General features: G+C 40.1%; 5 protein-coding genes across 7 annotated transcripts; 3 read left to right on the top strand and 2 right to left on the bottom strand.

The window, feature by feature from the left end:
• Positions 1-814: 814 nt before the first annotated feature.
• On the top strand, positions 815-10,405 carry clpxb (caseinolytic mitochondrial matrix peptidase chaperone subunit Xb). Of its 2 annotated transcripts, XM_029433812.1 has the most exons (15): positions 815-1,160; positions 1,682-1,759; positions 2,556-2,716; positions 2,843-2,957; positions 3,779-3,933; positions 4,042-4,201; positions 4,988-5,029; positions 5,628-5,804; positions 6,104-6,268; positions 7,032-7,120; positions 7,318-7,482; positions 7,566-7,865; positions 8,552-8,644; positions 8,738-8,844; positions 8,980-10,405. In XM_029433812.1, the coding sequence occupies exons 2-15, from the start codon at positions 1,705-1,707 to the stop codon at positions 9,068-9,070; spliced, it is 1,875 nt and encodes a 624-aa protein (XP_029289672.1). In that variant the 5' UTR covers positions 815-1,160; positions 1,682-1,704; the 3' UTR covers positions 9,071-10,405. The 2 variants fall into 2 exon arrangements, with proteins under 2 accessions (XP_029289672.1, XP_029289674.1); XM_029433814.1 differs by lacking the exon at positions 4,988-5,029 and having other exon boundaries at positions 816-1,160.
• Positions 10,406-10,541: 136 nt separating this feature from the next.
• Positions 10,542-13,761, top strand: LOC115009668 (ubiquitin-associated protein 1-like). The gene is made up of 5 exons (XM_029433830.1): positions 10,542-11,353; positions 11,913-12,521; positions 12,615-12,785; positions 13,048-13,149; positions 13,246-13,761. Exons 1-5 carry the CDS (start codon positions 11,231-11,233, stop codon positions 13,378-13,380), a joined length of 1,140 nt encoding a protein of 379 aa, XP_029289690.1. The 5' UTR covers positions 10,542-11,230; the 3' UTR covers positions 13,381-13,761.
• LOC115009659 (protein regulator of cytokinesis 1-like) lies at positions 13,587-18,937 on the bottom strand. Of its 2 annotated transcripts, none has more exons than XM_029433816.1 (14): positions 18,780-18,937; positions 18,202-18,334; positions 17,982-18,104; positions 17,656-17,889; positions 17,403-17,573; positions 17,146-17,295; positions 16,883-17,030; positions 16,646-16,782; positions 16,452-16,547; positions 15,591-15,737; positions 15,393-15,503; positions 15,179-15,286; positions 14,670-14,828; positions 13,587-14,066 (listed from the first exon to the last, which is right to left on the bottom strand). In XM_029433816.1, exons 1-14 carry the CDS (start codon positions 18,788-18,790, stop codon positions 14,004-14,006), a joined length of 1,791 nt encoding a protein of 596 aa, XP_029289676.1. In that variant the 5' UTR covers positions 18,791-18,937; the 3' UTR covers positions 13,587-14,003. The 2 variants fall into 2 exon arrangements, with proteins under 2 accessions (XP_029289676.1, XP_029289675.1); XM_029433815.1 differs by lacking the exon at positions 18,780-18,937 and adding an exon at positions 18,576-18,695.
• Positions 18,318-26,845, top strand: tmem276a (transmembrane protein 276a). Its single transcript, XM_029433833.1, is given in 6 exon segments — positions 18,318-18,362; positions 24,799-25,235; positions 25,237-25,306; positions 25,726-25,839; positions 25,928-26,065; positions 26,220-26,845. Coding segments are annotated over 6 exon segments (1,020 nt in total). The 5' UTR covers positions 18,318-18,349; the 3' UTR covers positions 26,468-26,845.
• Positions 20,116-23,632, bottom strand: spi1a (Spi-1 proto-oncogene a). Its single transcript, XM_029433835.1, has 5 exons — positions 23,276-23,632; positions 22,742-22,835; positions 22,478-22,662; positions 21,309-21,474; positions 20,116-21,169 (listed from the first exon to the last, which is right to left on the bottom strand). Exons 1-5 carry the CDS (start codon positions 23,300-23,302, stop codon positions 20,859-20,861), a joined length of 783 nt encoding a protein of 260 aa, XP_029289695.1. The 5' UTR covers positions 23,303-23,632; the 3' UTR covers positions 20,116-20,858.
• Positions 26,846-27,076: the final 231 nt, after the last annotated feature.

The raw sequence follows: 27,076 nt of genomic DNA, 5'->3' as shown, positions 1-27,076 counted from the left end.
TGCAATTATTATGCACAACTGTGAATGGAAAAGGCTGTTTTTAATGCCACTTATATACTTTAAGGCAAGTTAATTTTCTAGATATTGATTTACATAGAGGGAATTATGCCAAAGGAGATCAAGTAGTAATGTGTGACTGGTAGGATTGTTACATAATCCTGTTGGCACTATCTTTTCCTCATAGATTTATGATTCTCTGGAGAAGAAATAGTTTACAAATATTGTACTTCTTACTCCACTATATATATTTGACAGTTTTAGCTACTAGTTACATTACATTACAATTAATTTAGCTGATGCTTTTGTCTAAAGAGACTTACAGTGCAAACAATAATGAGAATACAACTCCGAACAGCAAGAATCTTACAAGTTTATTAGCTTCAAAAGGTGAAATCATGTTAAGTGCAGTACAATAGCTTCAAATAAGCCAAACCAATTCTGGTGTTACATACAGAAAATAAGAATATTTGTTTTTTTAATGGCCAAGGTCCAGTTACTTTATAGGTTCAGAATAAATAATACAAAACATGTATATCTGTTTACATGTGATGTTGTGTATGTAAGTATGCTTGTGATGATAGGTATCTCCAACCACATTATAGTTAGTTGGGTAACTAGCTCAGCTTATTTAAAGTACAGACTAGAAAACAACTCGGGCAATAAATATGCCTGTATGTATTTTGCGGCCCTTTACAATTAAATGAATCTTCGGTTCAGGACAGCGTACACAATTACGAGGATCACCCAAACGCAACATTAATTCCACATTCCGAGGATCATTTGAACGCACCAGCGGTCCACCCTGTTAACGCCTCCTGTGAACTACTAAATCTCAAAATATCTGGATGGGAGGGAACTGCATAGACATAAGCGAAGCCGCCATATTGCTTACACTGGTTAACAACTTCGGTTAGCGACTGTACCCCCCTTTAGAGAGAAGGCTAGCTAGCTGCTAGCCTGGCAACCGACCTAGTTCATAACAGCGTTACATCACTTTGGGTCGTGTCCCACCTGGGAAATTGCGGCCTAGTGGTACTGTGACATTAGTACGACACACTAACGAAACCAAAACAACATAGCGAAAGCTGCAGTGACCTTGCAAAAATAGTTTTTGTTTTTTTGAAGGGGCTGTCAAGACGCGACTGGTTTCATCGTGCCCTGTGAGTAAAAACAAGCAAGCTTGAAACACGTTTCCTGGGCAATTTGCTGGTGTAATGTTAGAATAAAGCTAAGCATTTGTCTATCGTCTAACGTGACTGCTAGCTCCGTGTTTGTTTCAGTATTTGCAAAGCCACTTAGATTAACCACTGCGCAATATTGGCTGTGTTTGCCATTTCTACTGGCAGCAGGTAGCGCTGGCTTGGGCCTAGCTTAAGTAGCCATAACCCAGCTAGCTACATTGTTTATTTTGCTATGTATTATTACCGTTAGCTAGCAGGAAGTACTTGGTCGTGATATTCCAACCAATCATTACATTTCAGGGGGTTTAAACAACATTAATTTCTACAGTAGTAAGCAGCACTGGCGGCCACCTTCACCAGTAAATGACCTGCTAATGCTAACAGTGACGTTGAAGTTATGAAATGTTTTAACTGCTAAATGGCCTCTCCTGTTTGCTACTGCTGTCTGGTTTAGCCACCCCCCCCTTAGTACACTATGTGTTAACTTTGTTTATTTTCAGGATTTTGAGCCAAAAGAGGAGTTATGTCCTGTCCATGCACTTCGGCTGCCCGGTTGTTCCTTAACACTGCCCACCGAGGTAAGACCGGGACGGGACACGCCGTACTCACTGTTTAAATTACATTGTGCTCATTTACAGTGTGTGATATCCCAGACCGCTGTTACTCAGTCACGTAATATGCCAACAGCAGGTGGTAAAGTAACTTAAAGTACAGCTGTGGCTGTTACATCACGCAGCTTTTGATAAGAGTTGTATATATGTGAGTAATAACGCATAAAGAAAAACACATCGATTATAAACACAAGAGTGTTATGTAGCAATAGCTAAGCTAACATGTTACATCAACAAGATGCACTTACATAATGACAGATACATAATGTACAATAGCTACAGGACATATAAACACTGTGGACTTTATGCCCCTGACTTTAAACCGATGCTCTTGATAATATGCAGTGTACTGATAGCACTATAGACATATAAGCCATTATGTTGCTATTTTGACTCATCTAATGTATTCTTAACTAATTACATTCACTATAAGTGATGCATGTAGGGCTGCAACTAACAATTACTTTCATTTTCACTTAATCGGTAACATTATAACTTTTTTGATTAGCCGATTCATTTATTAGTCCTTTAAGTGTAACAACATTGTGAAACATGACTATCACAGTTTGTCAAAACTCAAGGTGACCTCTTCAGATATCTCGTTTTGTACTACCAACAGTCCATTGCACAAAGATATACTGTTTACCATCGTACTGTATGACACATTGGAGAAGCTGAAACCAGAAAATGTGTAGAGTAAAATGTTTGGTATGTATGTAAATGTATGATGCATCCAACGGGATGGTGCTGTTGTGTTTTACAGGACTGTCCTGCTCCCGGATCCAGTTGTTTTCTCTGAGTCGTCATGGGTCTCGGGAAACTCATTTACCTCCCCGGGTACGGGTAAGGTCGTTTTCCGAGACTTCTGTCTGCTATGCCGCTAAAGATGGGACAACAAAGGACAATGGAAGTGATGGTGGAAAGGTAATCTCTTTGGAGAATATATATCATTGGTTACTCTCTTCCATGGCAGTATTACACACAACGTTTTACATGGTAGAGATGGTAGTAATGCAATTTAATATGTGCTGACACATTCTCTTTGCACAGAAAAGCGTCAGTGAGGGGAAGAGACTCTCTGGCTCTGGAGGTTCAGGCAAGGGAGGAAATCAGCTACGCTGCCCTAAATGTGGAGATCCCTGCACACATGTAGAGACCTTTGTATGTGAGTAAACCTCTTAATATATGATCAGCATTTACCAAGGCATATGATCTGATGTGTATTTAAGTGCATGTTACTTTAAGTCCAGGGGAGTAGGGGTAAATAAGATAATTGTTTTTATGAGTTTGCACACAAAAGTACTCACTAAAAGAACAAAAGAAAGTGCAGAAGACAAGTTACGACAGAGATTCTGTCTCCAGAATATGTAAACATGTCATCATCATAGTAAATATACAGCATTATTAGTGCTAGAAGAAATGTGGTTGACATTGTTGAATACCATGCGACATGGATGAGGAGGACAAAAGAACCCAGAGATGGTTTGTGCATTGGCTGAATATAACCAGAGGGGAAAGTACAGCATAGTGTCCCGGCAGATAGACAAATAATAATATAATCGATCATTCTGTGTCGAAATTGTTGTTTGTTTTTTTAACAAAGCATGAAACCAACTTTGACATGTGTGTGGTGGACTGAAGTAACTATAAACACACAGAACATAAATGGTACACCACAAACAAGCACCATAATTAATTACCTGGCACAGCTTGTCAAAATACAGACCGGCAAGTAAACATTGTGGGATTGATTTCATTGTTGTCAAATGAGCTTTTTCTGCTTTGTGTTGCGACATCAACTATGTGATATGCCGCTCGCTGCTTGCTTCATCTAAGAAGTGTTTAGATTTTTATATATAAATTCACAACTCCTCCTAATAATCTGCAACCTCGAAATAAAATGTAAACTTTAAATGTCTCCAAATGTTTCTGTCAACCAGGTTGTGAAATGTTTCCGTATTAAATGTGTTGTGTGTTGTTTTGTAGCATCAACTCGATTTGTCAAATGTGAGAAATGCCATCACTTTTTCGTGGTTCTGTCTGAAGCGGACTCTAAGAAGGGGCTAAACAAAGAGCCAGAATCTGCTGCGGAGGCAGTTAAACTGGCATTTGCACAGAAACCTCCCCCTCCCCCTAAGAAGGTGAGAATGCAAAGAAGTCATGTACCACATGTACCACATCGTCTTTGAATAGTCAGTCTATTATAATTGTATACTGTTATAAGGTATAAATCCCTTATTTTTTTACAGATATATGCTTACCTCGACAAGTTTGTTGTTGGCCAGTCGTATGCAAAAAAGGTGTTAGCAGTTGCAGTGTACAATCACTACAAACGCATCTACAACAACATTCCTGCTGGCAGTCGACAGCAGGCGGAGGTGGAAAAACAGCCCTCTCTAACACCCCGTGGTTAGTATCACTGTCGTCTATAGATGTTGCTTCATTCTGCTGCCAGTTTGTCAAACAAACCTCATGTTTTGCATTAGAAAACGCTATTTCTAATGTCATGGTATGTTTTACATTAATCTTGAACAATAATTACGTACATAATGTTCATTTAACCAGGTTAACAAAAGTTTAAAAGCTCCCAAGATAACAATAAATAAATAGATTCTTTTGCCAATCATTTGACTTTGCTTTAACAAACTTTCCATGTTTTGTATCTTTTGTGCTTGGACAAAATCTGTTTTACTCAAATATGTAGTGCTGAACTTTGACCTACTATTGGGCGACATTTTTGTTTTCATTCCATACAGGACAGCCGAGTCAGACAGGAAGTATGGGGAGAGAGTGAGGGGGGCATGCACCAGGACCCGTAGTATAAAATTGAAGAATTATATGCTACCATTTGGGTTTTGAATACGATTCAAGGATTTCTCAAACACTATTTAAAAATAAAACTTGACTATGAAAGGATAATATAGCAAAAAGGCTGTTTTGATTCAACTCTGGATAAAGTAAACACACAGGAGTTGCAATCATTCACATTGAAACAATCAAATTTAGGGCAAAAATATATTTTTTATACATTAGGATGTAACCAAGAGCCTGTTCTCATAAAATATTCACAAATAACTGATAAGAGGTTGCAGCTGTGGACTGTGTAAACACTTGTGCAGGACTGGTAGTGATAATGCCACAATAGTAATGATTAATGATAATATTGATTTGAGTACTTTCATCCTCTCCCTGTAGAGCTAGAGATGAGAAGACGAGAGGATGAGTACAGGTTCACAAGTAAGTGATTGGTCCTCCTTACTGTTGTGTTTACAAGAGGCCACTTAAATAATCACACCACTTAAACAGGATTCTCTGTCATTATTTTTACGGGTTGCGCAAATGCCAAAATGTACAGACCTCTGTGGCTCCTCAGTCAGAGCTTTGACATTTTACAGTCACGATCAACCTAAATAATCAGATTATAAAGTTATTAATCAATACAGCAAATGATGCACTTCATATTATTTGAGGATATACATCTCCCGTTTTGGAGCCGTGAGTTACCGTGTGAAACTGAAGCAATACGATTATGCTTGTTAATCTTTGACTGAACGGACGATAAGGTAACCCAGTGACCTGCATTCACTTCTGTACTTTCTCTAATCTCAGTCCAGCTCTCCTCATTTAATAAATCCATACACTCCCAGATTAGCGCATGCATATTTTAAGCCTGCACATGGGAATGTTTCTATGCACATACACCATCAATGAATGGCCTGTTTAAATTGTGCAGCAGTTCAAATAGAAGACGATCAGGTGCGTCTTTTATAGTTATTTGTGATATTATCACTTCTCAGTCACAAAATCAAACTCCTGTGGCTTTGCTTGTTTGCAGAACTGCTGCAGATTGCGGGGATCAGTCCTCATGGAAATGCTCTGGGGGCGTCCATGCAGCAGCAGGCGAGCCAGCAGGCACCTCAGGAGAAGAGGGGCGGAGAAGTCCTGGACTCCACACACACTGATATTAAGCTGGAGAAGAGCAACATCATACTTCTAGGTCCAACTGGCTCAGGTTAGTGTTGTGTCAACATTGTCCTAAATGATCTCCCATTACTGTGGACGCGACATCTCTTGGCGGTAATTGTAGTTTATATAAGCAGTTACAGGTTTCTGCCACACCCTCGCATGCAATTTATATTTCTTCCCTGGTCTTGGTATTTATGTGTGTGAAACAAAAACAAACAAATGGTAATATTGCACAGTGACTCTTGGATCATTAAGATTTAAACAGCTAAATATGCAGTTTATTTATAAATATGGATGTGTCTTGTCAGACGAAATTGTACAATGATTTTTCAAAAATGTTCACAGGAAAAACATTGCTGGCGCAGACACTGGCACGCTGTCTAGATGTCCCGTTTGCAATATGCGATTGCACTACACTAACTCAAGCTGGATACGTGGGAGAAGACATCGAGTCAGTTATCGCCAAACTGCTGCAAGATGCCAACTATTCAGTGGAGAAAGCACAGCAAGGTGGGCAGAGGGACTGACTTTATATTAACATTCAATCAAAGATCGAAATCACATGTGATTGGGCTTTGAAGAATGGAGTCCTCGTCAGTATGAACGCCATGACACAGAAAACGAGGCCTCTGTCCTGTTTGACAACAGCAAGCAGCTGACTGGAGCTTTACAGATGATCACGCTTGCTTTTTTTATCACCTGACTGTAGTCCCGTTATGTTAATAACCTTTGTGTTCACTACAGTGCACTCTCTCATATATATACCGAGATCATTTTGCCAACAATAAATGTTAAATTGTTACAGATTGAATTTAAACTTTATAAAGCAGTGCCATAACAATCCTGTTAAAGCACTTAGTGGGACTTTACCCGTGTAAAGAATAAGTTCTATTTACTTTTACATCAATGTGCTGTATTACTCAGCTCCAACCTGTTTAAATGTGCACATTTATATTACATTTCTAATTTCCATTCCTTACATGGATAAGGAATGTGTTATTGGCTTGATCTAGTTGGACATGTTAGCAGGAAGAGGAAGGAAGCAGGAGGAAGTTAAAAAAGTAAACATCAGTTTAATTTTTTTACTAGGATGACTTACCACTGCCCTGCAACTCATTTAAACCTTTATTAAAAGTGAATTATGTTTAGTATAGTGTAGCTGAAATCTGGAGTAAAGATTGTATACATGTATGCACAAACAGTTTATTAGAGACGGGGGCTGTTGTCATGTAATTGCGAGCAGTGAAACTTATGTTGTGTGTTTCATGTGCAGGTATTGTGTTTCTGGACGAGGTTGATAAGATTGGCAGTGTGCCTGGAATCCATCAGCTGAGAGATGTAGGAGGAGAGGGAGTACAGCAGGTCAGTATTCAACCCCAGTTGCACTAAATAAAACTTTAATGCAGTTTGTTTATAGGCATTAATCTCAGAATAAAAATGTGAGAGCGTTTGGATTAATAAATGTGTCACATTTCACTTATTTACTGTTACTGGTTTCCTTTTTTCATCCTTGTCTCTTATTGGTTGACCTAAACTATTTGTTTGTTATTGATTGTCAGGGGTTGCTTAAACTCTTAGAGGGCACAGTCGTCAATGTACCTGAGAAGAACTCCAGGAAACTGAGAGGAGAAACGGTGCAGGTAGACACAACAAACATTCTGTTTGTTGCATCCGGTGCCTTCAACGGACTCGACAGAATCATCAGCAGAAGAAAGAATGAAAAGGTAAATTTAACACGGCTCATATGTATTGACTGTCAGCAGACATTCAGCCTCTAACTTGATCCTCATGTTTGGTGACTCTGCAGTATTTGGGTTTTGGGATCCCCTCCAACATGGGGAAAGGGCGCCGTGCAGCGGCTGCCGCAGACTTGGCCAACTCCAGCGGTGACACGGACACAGTGGCGGAGATCGAGGAGAAGGACCGGCTGCAGAAGCTCGTCGAGGCCAGAGACCTGATTGAGTTTGGAATGATCCCAGAGTTTGTTGGTCGTCTTCCTGTGGTCGTTCCTCTGCACAGCCTGGATGAAGAAACACTAGTCCGAATCTTGACTGAACCACGCAACGCTGTGGTGCCCCAGTACCAGGCTCTGTTCAGCATGGACAAAGTAAGGGCTCTCATATAGTTAGTACTACAGCACAGTGTCAAAGGAACAACCACAAATATATATTTTTCCTCTTGCCTGTTAGTGCTATTTATCAATCTAGATATCTGCCTTCTCTTGAATCTAATGGAACTAGATGTTACTCGGCTCGTGGTGCTCAAAGCGCCAAAAAATACATTTGGAAAACGTCAACAGCAATGTCTTTTTCCAGAAATCATGATGATCCGGTTACTCAAGATAATCCACACACCTTGTTGTGAGCAGTTTTATGTAGGAACTATTTTCTTTCCACCAAACTAACCGTGCTAACGAGCGAGCACGAGCCTCTCATCCACGAGTAGAAGCTTCTCTCTGCGTGGTGTCTGGATTATCCTGAGTAACAGCCGATATCTCCAACACTCTGCAACTCGCACCAAAACAAACTCGATTAATAAATAGCACTACAGGTAAGAGGTTTTGGTGTGAACTGTCATGTTTAAGCTGTGTTCAGACGGGCAGCAGCACCGTGTCAAACAAACGCAGCCCAGTCATCTAGTCAAATAACTGCCGGTGCACATTCCTTTTCTTGTATCAGATCTCCAGGGAAAGAATATATTAGTTAGAAATGTATCTCACAGGTGTTTATTCATTCATACCTGAACAACTAGATATTTAGAATGGAAATTAATCTGCATTGTTTGTTGTTTCAGTGTGAACTCAACGTGACTCCAGATGCCCTGAGGGCCATTGCCAGGATGGCTCTGGAGAGAAAAACTGGAGCTCGTGGGCTCAGATCCATCATGGTATGTGCTTTTTGTCACGGGTATCAAAGTCTAATATTTTTTTGTGTGATGTTGATGTAACAACATAATTAAACATGACCTCATTTTTGATAGGAAAAGCTCCTTCTAGAGCCCATGTTTGAGGTGCCACACTCTGACATCATGGCCGTTGAGCTGAACAAAGACATCGTCCTAGGAAAATCACAACACAGATATATCAGGTCAGTGTCTCTCTGCTCACAGGTCGGGCTGCATGTGTGTAATGTGAGAGATCAGATTCCTACAGCTCAGCTCTCGTCGAGTCTCTAATGTTGTGTAGTTTGAAACCTGAACTGGAGTTTCCATTTGAATTTCAGAACTCCAGCCAAGGAGTCTGCAGAAGAGGAATACGACTCAGGCATTGAGGAGGAGAACTGGCCTCGGCAGGCGGACGCTGCTAACAACTGAACCACATGTCCCTCATTTCACCTAAAGACAGTCTCTGAAATCATTAGATCCCTATGAACCTTTGGATACCAACTCTGGGTTTTTACTAAAGCCCCTGACAAACAAGCTGTGGACGCTGTAGTAGTGGTATTGAAAGCTGGTGGGTTTCACTGTGAGTGTTTTCATATTGAACAAGTTAGGAAAGCATAACAAGCTTTGGTCCCACACATCAGATGTTAATTCTCTAGTGGTGCACTCGCAGAGTGGACCTTTATAAAACATTTCAATCTCTGGGGATTGTTACCATTTTTATCTATATAAAGATAATGCAATTTTATTCATGGAAGGATTTGTAGCTAGTTAATTAGATTTTTCTTTTCGTGGTGATGGACTGTAAAGTGTAAATGATGGGATCATACTGTGCACTTGAAAATAAGTGAAAAGGTGTAGATGTGACGTTAACAAGTCAGTCATGCCTCGTTTCATAAGGGAAGAATATTCCATGAGCATTTACTTTACCACCATTTTAATAATGGTGTTCACAGTAAAACTGGGCTGTAACGGTGGAACTACGCTGCTTAGGTAGCATTTGTAAGCAGTTTGTATGACATGACCTTTTAAATAGGATAACTCATTGTGAAGAGTAACGCACCGGCAAACTAAACAGCAGGTGCAGAATAATGGCGACCTTTTTAAACAGCCAGAATGGTTATTTCTCAGTGTTTTTCTGCCTCTTGTAGCCCACTCTAGAGAATGTGTCTGTTTACTTACAGACCGTATCACAAGCCTGGATCAGAAGGCTGTCTCAAAGCAGGATTAGCAGGTTAGCCGGGTAACTTTGAAGTATCCTCATTAGTAAATAGCCATCAACATATAGTACATGTACAGTACATGACTGACTCATATTTAAAAACCTAATAAGCTTCATTGACCAGATTGGAGTCATAAGACGGATAACATCTTTCACAGTTTGCTGGATGCCGCTCTAACCCTGCTTTGGCAGACGCCCTCAGAACAGCCCGGGTATTTTTATTTTCTTTGTTTGTGCCCCAGCGTTAACTCACCTCACCGTTAATGATGTAATATCCTGTTACTAATAGGTATCTCAAGCCTAAATGCTCTCTGACAGAACTGAACCACGCTGCTGTTCTCCTTAAAACGCTGTTTGTGCTATAAAATGAGATTTTCTCCCTTTGCTTTTAAGTTTCCTTTTTCTTTCAGTTAAGTTTAAAAACTGATTTTCTGATTTCAGAGGGATGTTACGGATGCTGTACCCCCCCCCCTCTCCCCCCAGTTTGTGAATCTTAAATTTATTGTGATTGTTGAAAATATATAAATAAAATGTAAATCTCTGTACAGAATTGTAATTGTTCTTTAAATGTAAAGTTGTCTGTGGATTAGGGCGTACACTTTAAATTCATCATCATTCATTCATATTGGCACATTTACATATAGATTTTAATAAATGTAAAGCAATGAGTTGCCATGAGACAAAATCATTACTCATAATTGCTTTTTTTTATGTTATTACTGCAAACCAAATGATTGAGTTCTACAGGAAATGCTAATTGTTACATCACATCGTTGTTCCGCTGCACTGTCCCCTTTGTGTAATCTGCTAATCTCTGGAAAGTATTGTGCTGTTCTTTGTTTCCTAATACCTCAGCATTCTCTAATCCCCTTTTGAGGAAAGTCACACTGTCTGAAACATGGCTTTGAATATAGGACAATTGTAAAAATGTAGTAAAAGTTATATCTCACATTGTTAATGCATTAATAGTAAACATGAAATAAATAGAAATATTAATTTAGTGCTATTTTTGAATAATTAGTATTGCATATGTTATTTTTATTATGTTATTACATATGATATTGTATATAAGCGACCCGACCCCGGATAAGCGGTAGACGATGGATAGGTTTATATATATCTTAATAATTGTCCAGGTGGGATTACAACAGGTGTCTGGGGGTATTTATAGGTAAACATCTCAGATGTCAGAGGCTTAGTGATGAAGGGGCTTATCAAGTACGATTATGTCTTCGTGTTAAATCATTTACACCAAACACACACGGGTCAGTGCGTCAGAGGGCTGTGTGCAGACCAGACTGACTGTTTGGTCCGATAACTTCAAACTCAGGAACTCGGTTTCTTCTGATGCAGGTTATCTGTTGGGGAAAATGAACACTCTGGAGAATGTCCCATTTCAGACCCTACTGGGTCCACCGGAGGAGGAAGTGCAGCTTGCGACGGCACCAGACATCGCTATACCAGACTGCCATCGGATACTACGAGACACTAAGGTCACATCCAAGTGAACATTTAATATTTATTAATATTTAAGTTTAATGTTTTTCTGGGGTCAATTCATAAATAAAAGTGATGTGTTTAACTCAATTGCTTTTAGGTTGTTCTTTTGCAATTTCTCGTTATTTTTTTAGCTAAATTGTTGGAAAAACGTAACAAAACCAATTATGACAATTTCCCACAAGTCTTATAGGATGAAGTGATGACATTTTGAACAGACATGGATGTAAACTGCAACTTGACTGCCTGGCGAAGGCATATAACGATGCTGTATGTTTCTAATTGATGCATTTTCTCTTACAAAAATAATTAATAATTGATATTCCCATCATATGCGTTTTTGTTGTAAGATGCTGCATTGGCATGTGATGGATGTAAATGATGAATGACTTTTTCCTGCCTTAGTTTCAGGGACCTGGTATTGTACATGCTGACTTACAGTCCTGGCTTACTGGGACACTGAATGTTATCAGTCTCACCTGAGCTTTTTGTACCATCACAAGTCAAAACTATAAAGTCCTGTTGCTAAAAATCTTTTTTTTGTTTTTACTGCAGTATGGATTCAACCTGGAGAAATTGATCTTAACTAGACATCAGCCAGTCTGTCAGGCCCCATCCTGCCCCCCATACTGCCTGATGTTCAGCAGCCCTCAGGAGAGCCACAGGGCCAATCGCAGGAGAGGCGACACGTTTGGCCCTCGACCCCGCAGTCACAGCCTGAACTCTGCAGACAGTCGCTGGCACCATCGCACAGTCAAGTTCCTCGTATCTGACTCAGAGGATGAAGATGGTTACTATGAGGATAGTGAAGCCTCCTCCACTGAAGACGCCCCTCGCCACATCAAAAGCAGAGAGCGGCCATGGAGCGCTGCACCCAAAGACCCACTCTCCAGAGTCAAAGACATGCACCCTGGTCCTTCATCTCCCCGCTGTAAGCCTGCCTCACCGCAGATCTTCAGAGGCTCTTTACCTTCTCTGCGAGCACTGGAGCAGAACAGGTCACGGCAGGCCAGCCCCCTCCCACACGGACAGAAGAACAGCAAAAAGAGGCAGCGTTCACAGAGCTCTGTGGGCAGAAAGTACGTCCAGAACACACCACCTGCACCCAGGCTGCAGCAGCAACGACCTTCCTCTGCTGGGACCCTTGTCAAAAACCGCAGACAGGTTGTTTTGTTTTTCCTGTCTGAGAAAACATTTGTGATTTCTTCTCTTTCCTCATCCCGTATTTAAAAAAAATCTATTTTCCCTCTTCATCAGGCCCTGGGGACCTGCGGCTCCCGTGGGGTTTTCTTTGACTCTGCAGCAGAGTTGTTGTCAGCACTCAGCCAGGAAGAGAGGGAGCTACTTGAAACCGTCACAGAGAAGGGCTACCCTTTACGCACAGCTATTCTAGCTCTGCAGAAGACCGGCCATCACAGCCCAGAGAAGGTAGACACCACTTTGTGTTCAGATGTTAACCAACTCGTCTCGAATGGTTCATAAACCCTGATAATGCAGAAATAAAATACTGTTGAATTGTTTTCAGTAGCTGCAGGCTTGATAATTGTAAAATGAAAACTCACCGTACAATAAATGATCAAACAGGTAAATAATTAAATACCCTATAAATATCTCTTTAAAAATCTAACTTCTGCTTTTTATACTTCAAGACCCAGCATGTCATTCTCACTATTTGTCCCGTTATCAACAGATCCTAAAATACCTGGTAGCCAGTGAGCGTCTGTGTGCGCTGGGTTATGATGAAGCGCAGGTGGAGGAGGCCTTGGAGATGTTTCAGAACTGTGAGAGCAAGGTGATTCCCGCTTGGCAGCGGTAGCTTACAAAAAAGAGAAAAGCAACAACACATACCCTGGTGTGTATTATTACTAACTTTAGATTATTTTCCCAGGCTGCTGAGTTCCTGCACCTTCTGACTCAGTTTAATGAGATGGGCTTCAAGCAAAGTGCAATCAAGGAAGTGCTGCTTGTTCATGAAAATCACCGTGAGAGGGCTCTTGAAGAACTCATGACACGCATGGCTTAAACAGAACATCTATTTGTAGTCTGCATGGAGAATAAATCATTGACAGAATATATAGAAACTAGTATATATATGTATTAAGATGTCAAAATATAAATACTTCCGCCTACTTCTGCCTGATTCAGTTATTGTAAAACCTTTGCAACTCAACCATACCGGCTTGGAACAAAAAAAACATTCAGGTACATTAGAAATGACAAGATCATAAATTAGGTATCGTAAAGGTTTATTTACAGGATTCTTAAAAAAAGCACTGAAAAGGAAATTTAGCTTTCATCCGAGCTGGAGAAATAAAATCATGGTTCGTTGGCTAGCTACTACAGTACTAAAACGAAGAAGTGCTCTAGATATGGTTAACAGCATTTCATTTATAAGGCTTTACCCCCAAAATAAAAACGTCAGATAAAAAGCCCCAACAGATTTGGTACAACGATCATTAACATGCCACAAAAATACACACGGTAGAGAAAAGTGACGGTGACTCGAAATGTTCACACAGATTGAAATATTTACATTTTTTGTAGGAAGTTTACATTAAACTCTCCCTCTTGTCCACTATAATAAAATGACACCAAACTACCGTGGGACTGGGTGTCGTCCGGTGCCGGAGCGGCTCCTTTGACCCATCATTGAAGGCTAGCAGTGGAGTTCAGCTTCACGCTCGATTTAGAAGCCTTCGAGAGGTCTCTCTGAAAAGAAAAGTGAACATTTTTAGTATCTTTGTTCGCATTGAATGAGTTAAAATGTCAAATTCAATGTGTCTGCATTGACAGTGTAATATAAAATGCTAATGTAATGTGTATATACATTAAAGGAGTCAAACCTTTTCACCATTTTCTCATGATTTACTGCTCGGATACAAAATAATCTATGTGTACGTATGGATTGCCTACCACTAGTTTCTAAACATCATGCTTGACAGATGTATTGGCAGATGTATGCATCGTTGCTCCATTTGATAAATACCTAAATTGTTACTGTACAGTCAAAATTCCTAATTTATATGATATGGGAATTTTGTCTGCAAAATACAGAAATATATCAAAAGACATTTTCAAAGAGAAAAATCTTCTTTCAGAAATACAAAATGTAATTCATGCAACTTGCAAGTCAAACAGTGATGCCAAGGTTAACTATATAATCTTAGACTTGAAGATGGAATGTTGCCGTTTGCATTACTTCATGGTACTTATGTAATCCAGGTAAATGTAGTATTTACCTTTTATTAGATTGTAATTTAGTGCACTTTTAGTAGTTAGAGATGAACTATCTGGATATAAAAACGCATTTACCGCAAATTCCGAATAGGAGCCAGCAAGGATGGTGTGATCTGGAGTATCCTGAGACCTTTGTGTGCCACCTGGAGTGTTTCTAAGATGGGAGAAGTTTTCCTTGTTTCGGTCTAATGCACGGGGAGTCTTTCCATGTCCAGGGATTCGAAGGCCAAGACCCTACAACAAGACAAACTACTATGATGAGCTTTTGCCACCTCTTTCATTTCAGACTATAGGACCATAATGAGGTGCAGCATAATGGGATCATGTAGTATACTCAATTGTTGATGAACATTGCGGGGAAAACAAACAATGTGCATACAAAGAAAAACATTTAGAATACATGGCTTAACTGCCATGACAAATCATCCATGTGCAAGTCAAACAAAAATGGAGACAATATTTCATCCTGCTTATCTGCATTAGGGCTAAAACAAGTCAGGTACAGAGCTACCCTATCTAACCTTCAATTTCTGACAGGCTGTCAAAAACATAAAGTGAATCCCGTCAGAGAGACAACAGTATACCTTGCTGGCAGACAGAGGTGGTTTCGAGATGGAGGACTGGCACATGGTTCCTCCGAGGCCTGAACTAAGGAAGCTGTTAGGAGTGGAGATGGTCGAGGTGCCATTGAGCTAAAATGGACAGAAGAAAAATATCTGGTCAACTTCTGAATCTATTTACTCAACCAGGTACAGTCAGTTATGGCCACACAAACCATCTAATGAAACACCATCGTACCTTTCTCACTTTGCCAGGCGTGAGCGTCCCGGCTAACCGCCGTTTGGATGGTGTTCTCATTGCAGTTCCATAGAACATGTCCTCCTGTGTCTGTTTAGTTTTCTTCATTTGCTAATTCAAAACAAAACAAAGAATATGAGTCATATTGACAATCTTTCTATGACAAGGACATTTTCATAAATCAATGTAATAACACACCCTTTCTAGTTTCTCCTTCTCCTTCTCAGCGTGGTGTTGATCCCACTCCTCCTGCACGTACTCAAGAAATTTCTGTCCATTGACCAGGAATTCTTTGTCATGTTCCTGCTCCCAAACATCAATTTGGGCTTTAAGACTCTTTTCCAGCTGGAACAAAAAGGAAACACTAATTTTACCTTGTTGACATGTTATCATATTGAGTTACATTTCATAAATAGCCGTACTATGTCAAAATCCAGTGCGTGACAAAAGAAACTAATCATTTTTCAGTGTTCCTACACATTTACCATTTCAGATTCAAATTTACAGACACTCAACATCTGAGTACTAATGCTAGAGGTTTATTATGTAAATAGATAGTTTTCAAATCCAACTGTTAACACGTATGTTTCCAAATAATTGACTGTAGCTCATACAGTACAAACCAATGAACACCAAACCCAGACAAGTGCAATGCACAGCATTTCATTCAAGCTGCATATTAAAACAGTGCAATGTTATTCAGTTTGTCATGTAACTTTAAATAACCGCATGCTTTTTCTATACTTATCCAGACAAAGGAATGACTAAAAATCTAATTCCAGGATTTTTTTGCTAGGAACCCTGATTATTGTTTCAATACCTCCATCTGTAGGCCAGAATCAGTAAAGCACCAACAAGCTCACAGCTGTTTCCACTCTGACATATGGTTCACTTGAGCTCATGTGTTTTATTGCTAGTTAATCTAATTTGACAGGTGTGGTTTTCTGTTTTTAATCCTTACTAGCAGCTTTTCTTACACGTAGAAAATGACTCGAATAGCAATCCTGTTATGAATTTACTGAACACACAGAAAATATAAATAAATACATCTTTCCTCACCTTAGGCAAACTTTTCTGCAGGTCAGCTCTCTGCTTCTCTTCCTTTAGAAGGTTTCCGCCGCGGTTGTTGAATCTTGAAGGGTCATTGGCCTTTTTCTGAGATGGCAATAAGCACATACAGTACACGTTTACACACCAAGTTCAATCCTGTTTTAAATGCTCGCCCCCTCTAAAGTCATGAGGATAGTACTCACGTCAAGTTCCAAATACAAGGTCCAATTCTCCTGCCATTTTGTGACTCCCTCAAAGAGTTCTCTGTGGTCTTCGAAACACTTCTTCAGGGTCCTGACCTCTGCCTCGTGCAGGTTGAGAAGGTCTTCAGTGAAATCATCTGGGGAAGGAAAACATGTACTGAGACACACACTCACACTGCGAGGATCAACGGCATATAGTCGGTGTATGGGCTTTGTCAGTAAACAACAGATATTTACCATCATGATATGAAAAGAAAGCTTGCTGCTGTTCTTGGCTGTAGAAGCATCTCTCCCAGAAAATGGCAATCTCAGCTCTGATGGCCTCAATAAAAGTTTTCATGCTCTGCATTTTCATCACCTCTAGACGCTGGACCTCAGCCTGGAGCTGGAAAGACACATCATTAAAACTTGTTATGTAGGTGTTTGGTGAAACAACATACCAATGTATTGTCCAAAATCATTTATTATAAATGACCACATATTCAAGGCAGATTTCTTACTGCCTCAACATTTCTCTTCTTTGACAGGACCATATGATCAGAGATGGGTTCCCTCTCCTCTTGGGGAATCTGAAGTCTTTCCCACAACTCCTGGATCGTTATGCGGAAAACTGAACAACGGAGCTCATTCTCAGCCCTGCTCTCTTGTAACTAGAAGGGAGGCATAAAATAAAATCATATATCTATACATGATATTGTAGGTTTAAACCAGAGCGTCAGATTAACATCTATCAAGATGCAAATGTGAGAAAAATCACCTGACTGAGGAGTAGTTTAAGAGCAGAAATGTTGTCATTTGACAGACAAAATGCCTCCCCATCCTCACACATCACATCCATCTCAAAACTGGTCTCTGGATGCCGCTCCAGATCATCCATGCATACGATGATCTCCTTTTTGAGGCTCACAAATTCATCATGGCGACATTCCTGAAAAGACAAGACAGGTCAACTTACAACCCTAATAGGAAAAGGTACTAAGTAATTATGAAAAGCGAAACATCAGTAACACCTTCTCTTTGGTCAGATCCTCCAGATATGCACGATATGCTTCAAGTTGCTTCAGTGATGGGATGGAGTCTTGGTTAATGCAAAATGGGGTAGTGCACATAATGTCGCACAGCTCACGGTCTTTGCCCATGAGGCCTTTAAGCTCATCCATTCTTTGCTTCTTGTGCTCCTTCATCAACTCTAGACGTGTACGGCTATTCTTCTCCACCTGCAATATGGTGCAGCCATCTTCCTCCTTCAAAGAAATCCACAATGTTAGTCCAAACATAAGCAATTTTCCCAGACAGGAATAAGAAAACAACCACGTATTCCTAAACAAAACTGTACCTCAAAGAGGGGCAGCTGAAGTTCACTGCACAAAGTATTAAGTTCCTCAAGGAATGACTTTATGTCTTTCATTAATCTTTTCTTGAGCTCATCTTCTTCTACAATCATTAGGTCCAGCAGCCCCTGCAGGACAAGAGAAACCGAACAAAATATTAATTTGTTATCTCTGTAAGGCCAACAACCAGACTTTAAATGCAATTTAAATTGACGTGGGACTCACTTTTATGTGCTTGTGAACATCATTGGTTCTCTGTACGCGCTGTTCCTCTGGAATCCCGATTTCATCCCAGATACCCTGCAACCTGACCAATGCTCTGTTGAGGTAAGCAACAGACTCTGCTGCGTGGATTTCACTAGAAAGAAAAACAATGGTGCGAGTGGGTAAGCAGTGAAATCAGTCTAGTATTACCGTTAGCGAGTAATTTCAAATAAAGTAACGTAGGCGGACTGTATGTAGCAGAGGGCTAGCGTTAGATGCCACTGAGCAAATTAAAGTTAGCTAGCCCCCCGAAGCTGTATCGTATCATTAGCTTAGCTAGTTATAACGTTAAATAATACAAGCTCGAGCATTAGAATAGCAGACAACTTAATTACCATTCAAAATAAGTCATTGCCGCATACACAGACGGCTACTCCGTCCAAACGTGACACAAACTGTGTGCGTCTGCTCACAGCAGCTAAAGCTAGCTAGCTTTATCTCAGATCGACAGACAGGAAATACGTTTGCTAACTAAATAATATACCATTGTTACCGTAAACTAATTAGGCTCCAATTAATAAAAATGCTACTTTACTAACCTCACTCTCATGGTCCCACAGCAGACTTCTAAAATCTATTAAAAACAATGTTCCTCAACGCAAACGCGGTCCGGACTTGGTTGTCACTACGGTTGACGTTTGTTTGTCGAGTCGACGAGTTTGAATTCTGTACCGAAACAACGCCTGGGCTCTGATTGGCTGATTAGAGTTACGTTACCGGAAGTTGTTTTGGGGGGGGAGTTACATTACAGATTTAAATTTAATTTAAAACGGAAACATTTATCGAAACTGAAAAAACTGTGCTACAAAATAAGGTAGGTCACTCTGACAGATATATCTAAATCTCCTAATTAATTATTATTATTATTATTATTATTATTATTATTATTATTATTATTATTATTATTATTATTATTATTATTATTATTATTATTATTATTATTATTATCTGTTGGTTTCAGTCATAGGTTTCAGAACCTCTCCTGTCTGTGTTCCCCAGTCTATTTTGATCTGGGTCTGACTCCAGTGTTTGCTCTGTAGTTGCTCATATTCAGGTGTGGTCTATGATTTCTCCTCTCCCCAGAATTGCTTGCGTTTTACCTTGGTGTGTGTGTAGTGTATTCTCTTTCCAGGCCTGCATAGATTTTGTGGTCAAGGCCCTGCCAGTTGCCTAAAGTCTTTTCATAAGTAGGCTACAGACTTACTCTACAGTCCAATCTGCTTCAAACTGTGTTCAAAGTTTTTTATTTCTAATTTTCTAAATCTGGCACACACATTACTGCTACATTGGGTTTCTTGGTTGTATGCTGCAATTCTGTGTGTCTTGTAATTACTACTGTTTAGCCTACTGTCTGCTCTGTATGTTATTGCATCTGTCCGTCTCATCTCTATGTTGCTCTCCAATTTTACCAAGGCTTGAAACAATAAGATATTAATTTGTAGCCGTGTTTCCCAGCTCTGCCAGTCACATTTTGCCTGTATTGAATTTTAAATGAGCCCCACCATACTCTGAAATATATATATAATACTATATACTACTAGTATATAATATACTAGACCTGCAACTAATTTCTGTATTAATCAATTCATTGTTTGGTCTATAAAAGAAAATAGTGAAACATGTCCAACCCAAAGATATTTAGTTTAATATCATATAAACACAGAGAAAAGCAGGAAATATTCATATTTGAGAGGCGGAAAACAGCCCCATTTTCGCATGAAAAATTATTTTAACGATTAATCGATTATCAAAATAGTTGGCGATTATTTTTCTGTCTATCGACTGATCGATCTAAAATATACACACATGCACCGTGGGCCAGGACATGTGTTGTGCTGGTTTAAAGGTAGATTCAGTTGAATAATTTCACAAAAAAAGAATAGAACATGATATTTATTTACACACATTGATATCAAAAAGATAATGTAAAAAAAAAAGAATGTTTATATTTATTTTAAGCTGTCTCTGATGTTTGTTCATCCTTTAATTCTTGTACACAAATCTGAAATGGTGAATTTTATAGAGGTAAATGCCATAAGCAGAGGTTTTCAAACGGTGAGGCAGGCCTCCCCAAAGAGCTGTTTCAGGGGAGGCTCAGTGAATGGACGTGAAAAACATATTACGTTATTTATTACATTATTAACCAAAACAAGATCACATAATAGCCTAAATATGTGTGATTTGGCTAAAGAGATTGAGGGATAGTTTGAGGGAAGATTACTGTTTTCCTCACTTTCCCAGTGTCAGAAACTAATAAATGTCTTCGGACAGACCTTTCATTCTTGATATTTCATATTCTGAAGTTATGTAAAAAGAAAATATGATGCCCAATTGTAGAGTGTCTATGGGATCAAATAACATAATCATCATCACATAGGCATCCAGGAATTGAGTGAAACTAAGCAAGTTAACTAAGGGGGCGACTTTTTCCTAGCTCTGTCTGAGGGGAGAGCCGCACTCTCAGACTTTGAAAACCCCTGCCGTAGAGGATGTACACTGGCATCACAAATAAATAGGTACGAAAACTTGGTAGAAAAGTGAAATTGCAAACAGGCAAAACGTAATCTTTGGCTAGTTTAGTGATTTCAGCGTAATGAAAGACAGCCTTTGTTCCCCGATCAGTGAGGATACTGACGTAAATAGAGGTTCCTCAGCACCTCCTCACTGAACTGGTAGGTTAGCTTCTTCTTGACTTTTTTAATCTCTCCAGATTTACCGTAGTTCCTCAGAGCTCGAGCCATTTTTTGGTAGGTCATTTTCTTGCGGTTTCCTTTCTGAGTACCCCAGTGGCTGGCCAGCACTTCTTTGTGTTTTGTGGAGAACTGAAAGATGCCCTTGTCCTGGTCGACCCACCAGATACTGTCACTCATGTCACCGTTTCTTAGCAAGTCCAGGAGGAACTGGTACAAGCGGATTTTCTTCTTGTTGCCTGGATTGGAAAATATGAGACTCATTCAAGCAATTTTGTTATCATTTCACCAGACTTTATATGCATGAGCACATATAACACACACAGCACAAGCATTAGGACTTGATGTCAGGGGAACATTTGCATTGGAAATACTCACTAGTGTCTCTCCTGAAGGTGGAGAGATTGCGGTCTTCAAGTTCATCCTCCCCTTCTGATACCTCCAGCGGAGGACTGATTCCTCTCTTTTCCTCTTCTGAGTAGTAATGTCCAGGCGAGGCAGACGGTTGGTATTGGTAGCACATGGATGGCGTGTAATATGGGATCTTTCGGGCAAATTTAAAGCATGTCATTGTTCACGTTTGCACAGAGGAGTGATACAGCTGCAATTTTCTTTTGTTTTGCAATTATCCAACGTCTAACATTTTTGACATTTACTCTCATTGTACTAAAGAGGAAGTAACTCTGCCAAAATAGAATTCATTGCTCTGTACGACCATGTGATCTAGATGACATTTCAGTGAAAATACCCCCGACATGTATTTGTAGAGATGAAAGGGCTTTTATTTATTATCTAAATCCACGTTGTTTTTATTAAAATACATTCTTAAAATATATATTGTGTTATTATGGTTGCAGCAATAGATTTAGTCCAAAGAAGCCTTTCTGTTTGACCTAGTATTCAATTCTGGAGCATGTATGTCCACACATTTATGTATATAAACAGCAACAATGTTGTTAATTGATTGTTTATTCATTTGTAAGCAAACATTTCCTGGTTCCAGCCTCTTAATTGTTAATGCTTGATGATTTGCGTTGTCTTCTATGATAGTAAACTGAATATATTTGGGTTTGAATGAGTCAACTTGGGCTCTGGAAAATAGTTATGGGCATTTTGCACAGTTTTTCTTACATTTTATGTAATCACTAAAGGCAACACTTGTTAACATTTATATTTGCAATCATTTTCCATTAAAAAGGGATCAAGCTGTGTTAACTTTGTACTAAAGTTAAAGAAGAAAAATGAACAAAAGCCTAGTTTTTCTTTGTGTTTTAGCTACTGTTCTAATCTTTATATAGTCTTGACTGCAGCGGGTAAATGTTTCTTCACTGTGGGGAAATAGAGTGAGTAATATGACTTATGTGAATCACATAATGTAATAATACTTGACAGACATAATGCTTAATGCCACATGCTGCTAACAATAAGATCAAATTCAAAACTGCTTTTTCTTGCAGAACATTTTCTTATCAATATGCCTTAATTTCAATATTTCAAGTCACATTTGTAGAGATTATATCTCTTCACATTTCTAAACATGAACTTACTTGTGGTGAGACAGAGAGAGGAATGAGTGCTGGGTCCAGGTGAAGAGGCAGAGACTCACTGCTGAAGCGGTATGGTTGCACCAGTTGTTGAGGAGACACGGACTGAAGCTCTATGAGATGATTTACTGGAGAATTCTCAAAGTCCGTCTGCTGGACGCGCTCCGAGTGGAAAGTCCATCTGTGGTCTGAAAAGAGGCAGAATGTAAGGCTCTCAGTCGTGTCGTGATTTGTGCTCTTTTCAACGGTTGAATGCAGTCTTCTCACCTTCATAAATCTCCCCTGCATTTGTGAGATAGGGGTACAGCTCAGCAGGTGGTCGATAATTCTGTGGTTCATTTGGAATGATTTCCTCTGACGCCTTTTTGAGGGGAAAAATAGGTTTTTGTCACAGAGAAAGTCAAAGTTTGAGTCTCTTTGTCCGGGCAAATTAAGTCAAATTACACCCATTAGTTGTTACACTGGAGGAATGAATAAAATAAAGCAACAGAACAGAGGTCACCAGGTGAAATGAGGGTGTTTACTGTATTAAGGGTTACTTAACCAATTTTCACAGTGAAAACAAATACACAATCACAAACTCTCAAAAATAAGCCTTCATCTTCAGATGTTAGCCGATACATTTACTTCTCTTAAGTCCCACCATAGTAACTAGAATTACTTTGTTACTATAAAAACCTTTTTTCTTTTTAAACGGCTATAGAAACACAAAAAACAGAAGAACAAATGGAAGAATATCCTCTCAATGTCACAAACTATGATCAAAGACCAGCCATGAAACAATAAAGCAGCAGCACTTACAGATGATATGACATATCCGTCCATCATATAAACAAGACGGCATGAGAATCTTGGTTCTTGAAGTTTGTGATGAACGTTAACTTTGTCTTATTGCTTCACTGAAACACGCGACGTCCCTGACATACAAATGGGAACTGAAAGTGAGACACAAGCCGGACCCTGCACAGTCTACATTCATATCTTCCAATTGTCAAATGCATATGATCAGCTAGTTCCTGATGGCTGAGTGTCATGTAGCCAATCCTATGTACATCCATTTCCTGCATATTTAAGAGGTATGTTTGCAAGGACTCACAATGATTCCTCTTTTTTTTGAGAGTAGATTATAAGCAGTTACAGTATATTTATAATTATTTCATATATTTTTGTGAGGGTCAAGAGAAATGGTAACAGTGTGTACTGTGCTGTTTAAAAGTGATATTTTCCCAAAACCATACAAAAAGTTAGAGTATGTATAAATCCTCACAGTCACACTGTTAAAATAGACATAATTTGTTATCACACATCTTTAATGGCGTGTCCTGTGTGCTTCAACTTCCCCCCTCGTCTGCTGCAGTGATATGACCTTAAAAAAACGAAATAAAATGACATTGTTATTTAATTTAACACACATCAGGCTTTCCTACACTTGCTGTGCAGAAAAATCTGATTTACTTGTTTTCTTACTATGAATCACAACAAATCCCCAGTAAAATGTTCTCATGTAGGAATGTCTTTTAGAGTTACTGCACACAGGGGCTGAAACCAAAAATAAAGGTTGGAATCGAGCTTGTTCCTCTTTTACTTTGGCATTATGGTTTAAATTGAGGAAGTATTGACCATGAGTGTGAAACATGACTGAAATGTCCTGCGCCACTGTGTCCCTGTAACTTGTTTGTGTTGAAATATTCTTTCTAGAAGTTAGACATAGCTTTAAAGTAATACGTGAATCCTATATGATGCTGTTCTGATGGTAGCTAAACAACCACTTTTGACATTAACAAAGAAAAAGTCTTCTTTCAAAGTCACACAATGAACCAAACGATTTTCTACTGTGTTGTTTGATATGTTTGGCCCTGTTGGGATGGAAAGTTACCAGAGGCAATCTGTTGGATGTGATGAAACTGTTTCCTGTACACCAGACAGAGAAAATGGGGCCCCCTGTGGGGTTTTCTTTGGCTTGTCTTTCGGTGTTTCATAACGTAACATTTTAGACAATAGCAGCCGAGGTGATACCAATATATAAAAACCTGAAGGAGGGTACTTCCTCTAGTATGAGTCAAACTTCGGCCATCCTCTCAGATCATGATCTACTGTAAGTGCAGGCTTGTTGTGCTTTCAAACATTTGCTCTGTCTCCATCTACTGGAAAGAAATATTGGACTGACCAGTATCTAGGCTAGACTGAGTTCAGAGGCAGAGAGGAGACAACCAAAATAGCTCATCGAGGCCCAAATTTATTTATCCCCCGCATCGGAATTTGGCTTATTTCGGTGGTTGATATATTTAGGATATGAGGGATTTAGGGATTTATCTGCGTTTCAGATTTCCATGTATTGCTGAATTTCCTCTCCTCCTCAAATACTGACAGCAGCAGGCAGCAGCGGAGTCCTGCTGTCCCGTGGATTTATCACGGTACCCAGGCGAGATACGTATGGAACATGGCTGCTATGAGGACTTTAACCGTGGCAGGTCTCTTTTTGGCATTTTGCGCTTTGGGACTGATAGCTGTAGCGATCAGCACTGACAACTGGTACGAGACTGACGCGAGGAGGCACCGGGAACGCTGCAAGAATTATTCAAACAAAAGAAACGACCCCGGCTACATTTACATCTCCAACAACAACCTTCCACTCCGCATGTTGCCTAAGGAGAGAAATGTGGAGAGGAGGAGCGGCGAAATGCTGCTGCGGGCTAAGCGGCACTTCTTGCCTCCTGCCCCGGCCATGGAGTCCCTCTGCAGTCGGCAATTCAACTCCACCATCACGGGGCTTGTGGAGAAAGTGCCACCGAGGGGGATTTGACTTGGAGATAGAGGATTTAATCTTTAAAGGTTTGGTTCTTAAGGATCATATGTTCTGCTGTGATGTGTTTCTTTTGGATATCTGTGTCGTTGTGTGTGTGTGTGTGTGTGTGTGAGGCGCTGTCAGTAAATACTTTGTGCACGAATGCGCTATCCAAGGTGCTGATGCTGCGCACAGACCCTCGAGGCCTACGCAGCATAACACAGTACAGTTACAGTCGACGTGCTTTTGTGTTGTTTCCAGCACAAAAGAGCAAGCTGTAGTAACACAAGCCGCGAGATGCGTACAATAAGCTACTCTACAATGCTGTGGGTGGATGGGTGGGTGGTGGTGGAAGGAGGTTGGGTGCTTATTTGGGAGGGGGGTGGCAGCAGAGAGCCTTGTGATATCCTCTTCATCTGATCTCAGTGCTTATGTGACATCCTCTCTGTGTTGTTTACATCCACAGGATTGGTTCCGCGCTGCACACGAATAAAATACTACTACTCATCATCAGCGCTGCCCAGAAATCTGCCAATCAACCTGACGAAGACAATAAGGCAGGATGAGTGGCACGCGCTCCGTGAGTTCCCAAAAAAAATCCTTTTCATAATCTGATGAATAAATATAAAGAATCTCCCCAATAAACACTTTTCCTGTGCACTTTGCAGACCTACAGAGGATGACTGCCAGTTTCGTAGGCATGGCCATATCTATCATCTTGTTCGGCTGGATCATAGGCGTGCTGGGCTGCTGCAAGGAGCATGATCTGATGCAGTATGTGGCTGGACTTCTCTTCCTCATGGGAGGTAAGATGTGATATACATAAAGAGAGAGCACTACCCTGTATCACCACAGAGGGGCAGTAAGGTCTTTGTTAAAGAGAGTGATGCATCAAAGGAGATGAAAATGGCTTGCTGTCGTGTCTGACTTTTTTTTCTTCTTCTTCCTCCTCTCTGGCAGGGACATGCTGCATTATCTCCCTCTGCACATGTGTGGCTGGCATCAACTTTGAACTGTCCCGCTATCCTCGCTACATGTTTGGAATACCAGAGGACATCAGTCACGGTTATGGCTGGTCCATGTTTTGTGCTTGGGGTGGACTCGGCCTGACGTTGCTGGCTGGCTTCCTGTGTACACTCGCTCCTTCCCTCTACCCTCCACACACCCCTGTGGTGCACAAGCCCAAGCAGGAGAACGGTAGTGTGTGACAGGCCGCCGCTCATCTAACAGACACCTGTCTCATCCTGAAACAGTGACGAGCCCTGCTCCACAGACAGTTATACCCAGGGACTCAGAGCACAGAGAGCCTTCACACAGCTGGGCACAGAAAGCACAGGACTCTCGCTCACATGAAAATGAAAAAGAGGTGACATTTGACTGAAGACGATTTCAGTTCCTCTGGTGCTTTTCCCCCTGTCCCTCTTTATGAATGAACTGTTCAGTGTTAATTGCTTGCTCTTCAAGAGGAGAATAGTTATACAAAATTTCTTCCTGTAAACTCTGCTAGTGTGAAAAGAAAAAAAAAAGAGACAATGGCAGACGATCAATAGCACAACTTTGAAATCTGTATTGAAGATCAAACTATGGATGTGTACCGTCACATTTCAAAGGGCAACTGTGTATCATTATGTACCCATTCAAAACAAGATATGTACATGTACTTTTTGAATTGTATGTATGCAGATGCATTTGTGTTTAATCAAGGAAAATATGAGCATTAAGACCAAACTGTGTTTGAGGGAAGTGTTTTGTTGTTCTTGAGGTCTTACCCCCATCAAAAATATTTTTGAAAAATAAAACAGCCTTGCAAAACACTT

The sequence above is a fragment of the Cottoperca gobio genome, chromosome 6 (genome assembly GCF_900634415.1).
Source record: "Cottoperca gobio chromosome 6, fCotGob3.1, whole genome shotgun sequence".
NCBI lineage: Eukaryota > Metazoa > Chordata > Actinopteri > Perciformes > Bovichtidae > Cottoperca > Cottoperca gobio.
Note: the sequence above shows the minus strand (reverse complement) of the source record. Positions and strands in the feature narration are given on the sequence as shown.